Source organism: Gavialis gangeticus, unplaced genomic scaffold (assembly GCF_001723915.1).
Source record: "Gavialis gangeticus isolate Ggan-Ray unplaced genomic scaffold, GavGan_comp1, whole genome shotgun sequence".
Classification (NCBI taxonomy): domain Eukaryota; kingdom Metazoa; phylum Chordata; order Crocodylia; family Gavialidae; genus Gavialis; species Gavialis gangeticus.
In genome coordinates, this window is record NW_017729007.1 from 6643322 (window position 1) to 6654851 (window position 11530).

The 11530-nt window shown below is 43.7% G+C and overlaps 1 protein-coding gene across 1 annotated transcript in view; it reads right to left on the reverse strand.

Moving 5' to 3' along the window:
- The window catches only part of WASL (Wiskott-Aldrich syndrome like), a 43739-nt gene that overhangs the window by 24077 nt on the left and 8132 nt on the right, over positions 1 to 11530 (reverse strand). Inside the window, exon 4 of the mRNA XM_019509279.1 lies at positions 11471 to 11494. Within this exon, the coding sequence (XP_019364824.1) occupies positions 11471 to 11494 (24 nt within the window). The remainder of the gene's footprint in view (positions 1 to 11470; positions 11495 to 11530) is intronic.

The window sequence follows — 11530 nt, forward strand, 5'->3', positions numbered from 1 at the left end:
AAAAAAAAAAAAAAAAAAAAAAAAAAAAAAAAAAAAACCTGTTACTTTTTATTGGGGGAGAGGCAATGGGGGGGGGAGGAGGAGAGGGAAAGGATATTACACTATTTTAAAAGTGATTTTCACGTTTTCTGACAACATCACTTTTAAACAATCAATATTCTGAATATTTACTGACCATATCCTGCATGTAAAATCCTATTGATCTAACTGTAAATGGCTGAACTCTCAGAAAGACTGACATTTTCAGAATGAATCTTTATTCAATATTTTAAAAAACATTATCTAGCTGCTTTATATTTACAATATCCATTGTAGAGTTCACAAAATAAAGCTTTTAGCTGTAACCTGTTCTTACCATCAGGTTTAGACCTTGGCTGTCCACGAGGAATACAAGACCCTCTGAATAAATTTTCATTTTCTTCTAGTACTGCCATATTAATATCCAGCAAAATTTTCCCCATCGTAACACATGCACCTTCCCCATCAGATGCAGATAGATCAACGCATGAAGATGAGAGAGCCATACAGAGTTCATCATTGGGAAGTACTTGACAATACAGAGGTCCTAAACATCCACTGATATCAATATCTGTAATATCTTCTGAAGGGGCTCCAGAAAATTTAGTACAAAACATATCAAAATATTCTGTATTATATAAAATCTTCTGTATTTTGAAGCGTTGCCTGTCATCTGTCCTAGAGTGCAGACAAGTCTAGAATAAATCTAAACAATTCTATCTTAATAGCTGAAATAAAATTATGCCATGTGGTTCTTAGTCCTTCAGAAACTAATTCTCTGACAAATCCCCTCACTCCTTTTTAATCCAGAACTCTACCATGAGGTCAGTACACCAAAGATAACTCTTTAAATTTGCATGAAGAGACTTGGCCATTACAACTGCAAATAAGACATAAATCCCAGGAAATTACAGGCTAATGCATTTTACATAACCATTAATGCTAATTTAATTTTAATCCTGCAATTCTGTTCAAAATCTTAAACCCGTAACATTAAAAAGGTCATCCCAAAATAGAGGTTATTTTTAAGTAGCTTTACATCCAACCTCCCTACACATGCAGAAAATCTTGTATTTTGAAACCTAATGGGAGAGATCCTGGCTCCACAGAAGTCAATGACAACATTCTTGACCAACTTCACTAGGGCCAGGAATATTCTTGGTCTCCCTCTCACACACATATACACACACACATTATAGTAGTTTCTACAGAGATAGTCACCTGTTGGAATACAACACAAAGAAAGATATTCTGACAGGAAATGCCCTACTTGTTTTACTAGAACTTCATATAAATTTGAGAAATTAAAGTGGAAGGGTTATTTACTCTACAATAACTCTAATTCTTTGGAAATATTTTGCCTATGTGTACACAGTGCCAGTGCCCTTATTCTAGGTGTCTAAAAGCAGAGTCTTTTAGCCAACAGCAACAAAAGTTGCCCTTGTACCCCACGTGCTGTCTTTCCTTCATGGTCTGAGATACAAAACTGTGGCCATGGGGAAGGTCATGGGATACATACGACAATGCACTTTGAAGAAATGGCCATTGTTTGCAACAGATTAACTCCCTGACCAGCAATTCAGCACTGCATGAGACCTTTCTACTCAGGTGATATGCTAAGGCAGGGGCAGGCAATTATTTTGGGTGGAGGGCCGCTTACTGAGTTTTGGCAAGCCATTGAGGGCCACATGATAGGCAGCCGGGGCAGATAAATATTAATTTTCTAAGTTTTTTAGGGTGCCTTGCGGGCTGGACAGAATGGCCTGGTGGGCTGCATCTGGCCCCCAGGGCACATTTTGCCCACCCCTGTGCTAAGGGGTTCTTCAGTCCTGGCAGGGAAGACCTATCAAGGTGACCTGAGTACTGATGTATCCAGAACTTGATCTCTGGGAAGCAAGGGGGAGGTAGGGCTGCTGATCAAACTACTTTTTATTTAGCCCATTGCCGTGGTACTGGTTATAACCTGAACCCCCACAGGTCATGCACAGGAATGTTGCAAGGACTAACCCAAATTACTTTTAAACCTCGAAAAAGTGCAGACTTGTCTCTTTGTGAATCCAAAGGCCTTTTGCCTGAGGTTGGTTTAAGTACTCTCTTCACTTGATACTGAAAATATGTTCTATTGTTCTGCAAGTGAATCAGCTCTTCCTCTGCTTGCATCTGTGAGATGTCTGTCCAGGCAGAACTGCTCACTGTCGAGGCTTCCACACAGGTCCTGGTTTGGCACTATGGGGACTGTGGCTTGCAGGTTCTTTCCAGTGACAGGCAGGTGGGGGTGTGCCTGCAATGAACGCGGTGTCTCCTGTCCCTTAGGGAGCAGGCAAGAGAGCTACAGAAAGTGGTGGCAAGGCTCCAGTGCATCCTCAGCCATGAGGAGTTCATTGATTTGATGCTGGAGGATACTGCTAGGACTGTGGAGAAAGGACTGCCAGAGGCAGTGCTGCAGAAGGAAGAGGATATGGACTCCCAGGAAGGTGGAGGCTAGAAGCTTGTGACCTTTGGCAGCCAGCAAAGTCTTTATCCCCACCTGCAGTGGTGTGCCTGGAGAACAGATATCATGCCCTAGCAACAGAAGAGAAGGAACACATTCTATCAGTGAAGAGGTCAGGCCAGGCCTCCCCAATGTTGGGAAGACTGAGACCACTGCCGCCAAGAGGAAGTGATGGGTGGCAGGGGTTGGAAACTCCCTTCTGCTGGGGACAAAGGCATTCATCAGTTGGCCTGACTTGCTGTCTTGGGGAGCCTGGATCTGAGATTCCACAGAAGGATTACTGAGACTCATTGGACCCTCTGACAGCTCATTGGCCCCTTGCAGCTAACCCATGTGAGCACCAATGATAGTGCCCCTGAGCAGATCAGGTGAAGCTGACAGGGGCTCAGGTGGTATTCTCCCCCAACAATACTCCTGACCTATTTTTTCCTTAGTTGTCCCATTCATCCATTAGCCCCTGTATAGTGGGGGCTACTAGTTTAGCGGGTGGGCCTTAGAGCCCACGGCAATTTTGAAGGGACAAATAGACAGGTCATGTTCTCTTTGATCTTTTTGATCAAGGGGAGGGGCCTGGCCAGGAGTGGACACATCCTGCAGATCAATACGTGGCTGTGCCAGCAGGGCTTTGGATCCCTTGCTGTTCCAAGACAGGATGTTGTTACAAGGATTGCTAGGAAGAAATGGATCCACCTGATGAAGGGAGGGAAAAGCATCTTTGCAAACAGGTTCACTAACCTAGTGAGGAGGGTTTTAAACTAGGTTCATCAGGGGATGGAGACCAAAACCCTGAGGTAAGTGGGGAAGCAGGTGACATGAAGGAAGCACAAGCAGGAAGGAGCAGCAGGGAGGCAGGGCAATCTGTTAGTTACCTCATGTCTGTACATGAATATACAGAGCCTGGGATACAAGCAAGAAAAATTGGAAGTCCTTGCATAGTCACGGAACTATGATGCGACTGGAATAACCGAGACTTGGTGGGATAGCTCGCATGCCTATTACTGTCATGGATGGGTAAAAACTGTTTAGGAAGCACAGGCAGGGCAGAAGAGGAGGAGTTGTGCTGTAAAACGGATGTGTGATTGCTTGGAGTATGAAACTGATTAGGGACAGAGGGGAGAAAAAACAAGGATGACGTCATGGTGAGTGTCTACTACAAACCACCAGACCAGGAGGATGAGGTGGATGAGGCTCACAAACAGGGTAGAATTGGTGGGCAATATAGAAACAGATGGCAACTTGAGCAGCAACAACCATGAGATGATTGAGTTCAGGATCCCAAGGAAAGGAAGAAAGCAGAGCAGCCGAGTTATGACCCTGGACTTCAGAAAAGCAGACTTCGACTCACTCGGGGAACTGAGGGGCAGGATCTCCTAGGAGGCCAGTCTAAGCAGGAAAGAAGTCCAGAAGAGCTGGTTGCATTTTAAAAGAAACCTTAATCAGGGCACAGGAAGAACCATCCTAATGTGCAGGAAGACTAGCAATTATGGCAAAAGACCAGGTTGGCTTAGCAGGGAACTCTTCAATGAGCTAAAACATAAAAGGAAGCTTACAAGAAGTAGAAACTTGGACAAACAACTAGGGAAGAGTGTAAGGGTATTTCTCAGACATGCAGGGATAAAATTAGGCAGACTAAAGCACAATTAGAGTTGCAGCTATCAAGGGATGTGAAGTGTAACAAAGAAGGGTTTCTACAAGTATGTCACCACCAAGAAGAAGATCAGGGAAGATGTGGGTGCCTTAGTAACTGGGGGAAGCAACCTAGTGACAGATGAGGTGGAAAAGGCTGAAGTCCGCCATGCCTTTTACACCTCAGTCTTCAAAGGCAAGGTCAGCTCCCAGACTACTACACCTGGCAGCACAGTTTGGATAAGAGGAAAGCAGCCAACAGTGTCAAAAGAACAGATTAGAGACTATTTAGAAAAGCTGAATGTGTACGAGTCCATAGGGCTGGACACAATACACCAGAGGGTGTTAAGGGAGTTGGCCAATGTGATTGCTGAGCCACTGGCCATCATCTTTGAAAACTCCTGGTGATTGGGAGAGGTCCTGGACAATTGGAAAAGGGCAAATATATTTCCCATCTTTACAAAAAGGAAGGAGGAAGATCCAGGGAACTACAGACCAGTCAGTCTTACCTCTGTCTCTGGAAAAATCATTCTGGAAGCAATTCACTTCTAAGCACTTGGAAGAGAAGTTGATTAGGAACAGGTGGCATGGATTCATCAAGGGCAAATTGTGCCTGGCCAGCCTGATTGTCTTCTGTAACGAGATAACTGGCTCTGTGGATGTGGGGAGAGCAGTGGATGTGACATATTTTGACTTTAGCAAGGTTTTTGATACAGTCTCCTACAACATTCTCACAGACAAGCTCGGTAAGACCAGGTTGGATGAATGGACTCTAAGGTGGATAGAAAACTGGCTGGATCATTGGGCTTAGAGGGTAGTAGTCAATGGCTCAATGCCTAGCTGGCAGCTGGTATCAACTGGAGTGCCCCAGGGGTTGGCCCTGGGACCAGTTTTGTTCATTATCTTCATCAGTGACCTGGAAGATGGGAGAGAGTGCCCCCTCAGCAAATTCATGGATGACACCAAGATAGGTGGAGTAGTGGATATACTGGAGCTTAGGGTTAGGATTCAGAGTGACATAGACAAGCTGAAGGATTGAGCCAAAAGAAATCTCATGAGGTTCAATAAAGACAAATGCAGCCCTTTACTTAGGATGGAACAATCCCATGCACCAGTACAGACTGAAGACTGATTGGCTAAACGGCAGCTCTGCAGAAAAGGACCTGGAGGTTACAGTGGACAATAAGTTGAATACCAGCATGCCCTTGTTGCCAAGAAGGATAACGGTATACTGGATTGCATTTAGTGGCAGCACTCCTACTAAATCATGGAAAGTGATGATTAGTAAAGTACTGGAACAGGCTCCCTAGGAAGGTTGCAGACTCTCCATCCTTAATGGTTTTTTAAGACTTGGGTATTATCCTTTGGTTGGGATTATATAGCTGGGGATGGTCCCACTTTGAGTAGGTGGGCTAGATAACTTCCAGAGATCCCTTAAAACCCTAATTTTCTATGATTCTGTAAGTGATATTACACTGCTTACTTACTTGGGTTCTTTCCACCAGTACATTGATGCTCCTTATGTCAATGCAACTTGGAAAGCAAAATGAATGGAAGAGGAGATCCTGTCTTGTCATCTGCATTTCCCTAACATCCTTGTGGAATGCATCCACAATCCAGTGAAAAAATGACTCAGTAAAAATCTAGACTGATTTTGAAGTGATGAAGGTGGACAGAAGGGTGGTATACTGACTTTCTAGCATCTATAAGGTACACATTTCAATGTCTTCCTTAAAGAGTTTTCTCTAAATCACAGATACAGTCTGTCATTTAAGGTAAAGGCAATAATTAGCTATTGGCTATCAAGAGCTGCAGAATTATTCCTCTGTTGCATCCCAAAGACATTTAGGCTCTTTTTCTAGGCATAGCATTGGAATACTCTTGATCTCTCCTGGACAACTGCCATAACCAGAGAAACCCAGCACTGTAAATGCATAAAAGTGTTAAAAACAAGATGATGCCGGTTATCTTCATCTGACCTTTTTTGGACATAGACACAAAGGGCACATCCACACATGCAAGCACATGCGCTTGCAGCAGCTCAAATGGAAGTGGTGCAAATTTGAGCTGGGCTTTTTGCCTCAGCGCGCATGCTCGTACATGCACTTTGTTGTGGACCAAATTGTGCCACTTGGGGCAAAATAACCCTGCCTAGATACTCTTGGATCTGCAGCCAGGGGGAGCTAGAGCTTGGGGCCAGCACCTGTGCTGTCCCCACCTATATAATAAGCTGCCTTGTCCTGGCCCCATCAGTACAAAAAGCTGCCCTGGCAAGTGGCTCAGGGCTACTCACTCTCAGGAGCTTCTGGGGCCCAGCCAATTGGTACCTGGGGACACTAGCCCTTGTGCCAGCTGGACTGCTGAAGCAGCCCTGAGAGTTCCCTGCACCCTCTAACCACTGCAGCAGTCTGGCAGTCGGGGCTGCTGCCTGGCTATGACCTGCTGCACACCTGCCAGACCTGGATGAGGCATCTGTCCCTCTGGGCCAGCTGCCAATGGGTTGTGGCTGCAGAGCTGGCCTTTGTGCAGCACTACTGCCATGTGTGCCTTCTGCCCAGCCATCTGGGCAGCTATTGCCCAGAAGATGTTCTGGGTGTGGTGCCCTGCTTTGAACTGTCAAAGCCTGTCCTCCTGGCCCCAATTAGCCAGGTGGTCAGCCACAGCCAGCTGAGTCCAAGGTGCCAGCTCTGAGCAGGCAGGGTCCTGCCACTGGAATTCCCTACCAGGAATTCTGGTGATCCCTATTGGAAAACTGAAAAATCCCTGATAAAAAAATCCCAAAGTCACTCTGTAAAATACAGGCAGTCCTTGACTTACATTTCGAGTCACATCGTTTTGCACTTATAATGTTTATAAATTAACACCCTGTTTGCTAGGTCTTGGAGTGGCTGCTAAGACTGTTGGCTCTGTCTACCGTTGTACAGTGGAGGCTGCAAGTAAATATTAGGGCCAAAAAATAAAACCTGCATTTTCTAGCTTTGCTGTTTGTCTCTCTCCCCTTGTGTGCATATCTGTCATTTTTGTTTTCAAGGAAGACGTGACAGACTCCAACAAAAGTTCTAACTGCCATTCTGGCCAACTCAATGACCTTTCTTTGCTTCAGGTACTAAAGCTAAACTATTCCAAACAGGGGTTTCTTCATATTAAAATTCTACAAGTAAAGGGAATAAAAGTAAGGAATGATGTTAAATTAAAGTTTTACTTAATGTTTTATCTTCAAGTGTTTTAACCACTTCCCCCTTTCTTTCTGAACTTTTTTTTAAAAAAAGGTAAAAATGGTTTTTAATGGTGTTTTTTTGCCATGAACTAGCAGCGCATTGTACCCCTACATCCCAAGCCGCAATCACCACTAATACTATAACGCAAGGTTGACCCCTGTGTGTCAGATGGTCCTCACACACTGCCTGCAGAGCCAGCTTGGCACATGTGTTGGAATCAGCATAACAGGCTGCTTACAGCTGTGGCAAAGACTTTTTAAAAACTCAGTGCTTTACTTTAAGCTTGGCATGCGTCCATGCCAGGGGCAGCACACACCCAGAAGCATCACATTACTTGAACCCAGCTTGTCCAACATCTGTATAGATCGGGCACGTTAGAGGGGTGTTTTGGTGCTTTTATCTAATAGCTGATTCAATCAGCTATTAGTTGTGGAGCCTGGTCCAACTAACGCGTTTCCTCTTCCAGTAAGCACCACTTGGTTTAAAAGGGCACTTAATGCAGCACAGGCTCTGTGCTAGTCTTGTGCAGCATGCAGTGTGCATGGCTCGTCTCAGCCCAGCATGCAGCACCCTGCCAGACTGGCCCCACATGCTGGCTTCAGTGTATGGTCCTGATCCAGCCTGCAGACTGGCCCAGCAAACTTCATGTGGCCTGTGGTGCTGGATGAGTATGACACCCATGCTGTGCAGGACTGTGTTAACATACATTTGAATAGGCAAATTTAGTTCACCGATATTAATAAAAGTGGGTATCCTTGAGACTGACATTTTCTAGATCTCTTGTATCTGCAGTGGTCATAATACCTAGAGTCCCTATTTGGGACTAAGCATGTAGGGATATTGAAGGCAAGGAAGGGATTACTCCTTCTCAAGAAAAAGGAGAACACATTTTCCCAAGGTTCTAGGGTGTACCACAGGAAGCTCCCTTATATATGCGCAATAAAATTGTTTAGCCCTGGATGGGAAGAAGCAGCGAGTCTGTAGCAGTGACTCAGGAAGAGAAAATATTATGAAATTACTCAGTACCATGAACCTCTCTGATTACAAACTTGGTACAATGAGCAACACTGGAGGTGGCATGTGTCAAAGATATGGACTCAGAGTGTGACACTGAAATTGCTATGTTAATACAATTGGTTCAGTAGGGAAGGCAGCATGAAACTTCTCTTTTGCCAGTACCACATCTTGGAGGCCACATCTTTAGAGAGCCAAAGGAACAAATCTTGGGCTTTATTCTACCCTCACAGAAGGCAAGGGAAAGCATTTTTTGCTTCCTACTAAGCCCATAGGAAGGCAATCCATTTCACAGAGCAGTGGTTTCTATTCCTTGCAGTGTATAAGGACAAGGACATGATTACAGGTGTAACTGAGGAGAGATTTTTTTAAAAGGTGTCAACAGCCTGCACTCACTGGAGCACGTTCTGTAAGACTATTTACATTCCAGGAGAATCTTGTTTATCCAGATCCGTGTCAGATCTCGCCGACTTATCAAGAAAGGGTTTCAGATGAATTTGTCTTGCTGCTTGTGCTTGTTTAGGAAATGAACAGTAGATGACAAGACAACAAAACAAGCCTCCGGGACACCCAGTGCTGTGGGGACCACTTACTTCACAAGGACAATATTTAAAACCCAAGCCGAAAACCTTGGGTTGAAATGTGGTACTGGCAACAACAAAATTCCAACTTGAACATGAAGTGCCATTTCCACACCCTCAGCCATCCTGCTTTTCTTTCCCCACGTTTTACATGAGTATGATGAAAAACTGAGTAGTAGTATTTACTTTGTTTTGGATCCATGCCTACCTTTACCTTTAATCTATATCCCATTCTCATTGCATAGAAGCCCCACTTCTTTTATTTTTATTGTATATTCCTTTATTATGGTATAAAAGAACCTTCTATTCAATTTCTTTTGCAAGGTTTAATTCAGTCTAACATTTAACAACTTTCACTGATCTGCCAAGACTTAGCTTTCTTTGGTTTTTCTCCATTCCTTGTTGGTTCTCTGCTTACTCCTACTCCTTCTTAAATTATTATTGCAGGGTTTGGCAGCCTTCCTTTGGCAGGGTTTGACTGCTGAATTTACAACCTGACAATGCTGGAAGAGGGCCAATGTGGTGCCTATCTTCAAGAAAGCGAAAAGGAGGACCCAGGGACTTACAGGCTAATTAGTTTGACCTCAATCCCTGGCAAAATCCTGGAAAAAGTGATCAAAGAATCCATTATTGACAGGCTAACAGAAGGCAGTATTCTAAAGGTCAGCCAAAATGGCTTTGTTGAAGTTCACTTCAAATTGGACACAAGGAAAAACTTCTTTAGACGTCAAGTGCCAAGGGTCTGGAACAGACATCCCCCAGAGGTGGTACAGTCACCTACCCTGGTGATCTTCAAAAAGTGTCTTGATGCCCACCTTGCTGGGGTCATTTGACCCTAGCAGTCTTTCCTGCCCAAGTGCAGTGGGGCTGGACCTGATGATCTTGTAAGGTCCCTTCCAGTCCCTAACATCTGTGAATCACTGGAAGTGGGAAACCTCCATCTCTTCTCCCCTTTCCCTCTGAACAGCTGGCTGCCAGATTCTCTGCTGCAAGGGTAAGCTTAGATGTGGAGCAGCAGGCTCCACAGTGAAAGGGAGCACTGTGGAGCAAGGGCGGTGTGGCGCAGCTCCATGAGACCGAACGTCCATGTTGAATCAGACCTTTTCATGGGCTGGATCTGGCCTATGAGCTGTAGCTGTGTACCTTCAATTTGTCCAGTCAGATCTTGGACTTTTTCTACAAGTTTTCTCCCCTTGCCTGGGATAAAAATACCTGCACCTCTGAAAAAGAAATGTCAACCCTACATTCAAGTTGTTGAGGTCTTCAGACCAGCTGACTTCACTACTTTCCTTAATTATTAAAATCTGCCCCTTTAAACAAAGAATCTCAATTACAAGCCTTTTTTTCTTCTATTATTCAATTTAAATCAAATCAACTTGACCCAAGGTTAATTTTCTACATCCAGCTCTTCTATGATATACCTGCTACTTCCAATTACAGGTTGACCCCATGTACAAAAAGTACGACTTTTAATGGATCTTTTGAAAGAAAGAGGTAAACTTATAATCAATAAGTACCCTTGTGTCTGCTTTTAATCAGCCTTATTTCTTTAGGGTTCTGTTACCAGGCTGTATCTATTAACCATTCTTTTTTTTTTTTTTTTTTTTTTTTTTTTTTTTTTTATTAGTTCTCTCTTTTGCCCTTTACTTGCAGTCATTTACTTCCAAGGATCGCTTTTCTGGTGTTTGCCAACCAGGTCTTCTTTCAGCAGGTGTCTCTGAAATGCATGTGTAGTTTCCTGTCCTCAAATCTTCACAGAAGAGCTGAATGTGTTTTTCTAGTTCTTAGATCTTTTCTTTCATGAGCACTTCAAAACTTAACTGTTTCAGTCAAATACCTAGTGAAAGGTTGTAAAAGGAACATCCTAGAACATCTGCAACATCTTCAGGGTCTCTACCACTGCTGCCTCTTCCTTGTGTCTACTTTTAAAGAAAATTTAGAAGAAAACATCCCATGGACATCTCTCCAACTTCCATTCCAAACTTTCCTCTTTGCTGTTTTAGCAGTGTTACCTCTCCTCGTTGCCTGGCTTTTCAGCCCTTTTACTTAAGAGTATGAACATATAAAAAGCTTACTCCATAGTGAATGAAAGCTAACCCCACACTGAGGACTAAACTGCCACAAGCCAGCTTTCACTTGCCAAAAGATAAGAGCATGTACACAGATAGTGACAAAGGAACAACTTAAATGCACTAAATCCTCATCCCCTTTTACCTTGCAGCAAATTGTTCATTTGCTCACCTTTTCTTCACATTTAGGTTTGGTGCTTAACTGTTCACCTGTGATCAAAAGCAGGAACCCTCCCTTTTCACCTGGGACTTGGATGCCTGCACTACTTACAACATAAAATATCTCAAGAAGATGTACAAACCTTCCACAGTATTGCACCAAGCAGCAAATTCCCTTATTCCCAAGTTTCATGCAGACTCCAAAAGAAAGCCATAAGCTGTGGGTGGCAATTATGTTTCAATTAGACAAGAGTAAAGAAAAAAGAAAATGCAATGGCTGCATTCCAAACTTACCATTTGGTGGGTCCCGTCTCTTTTCTGTTCAAAGAAAAAAAAAAAAAAAAAAAAAAAAAA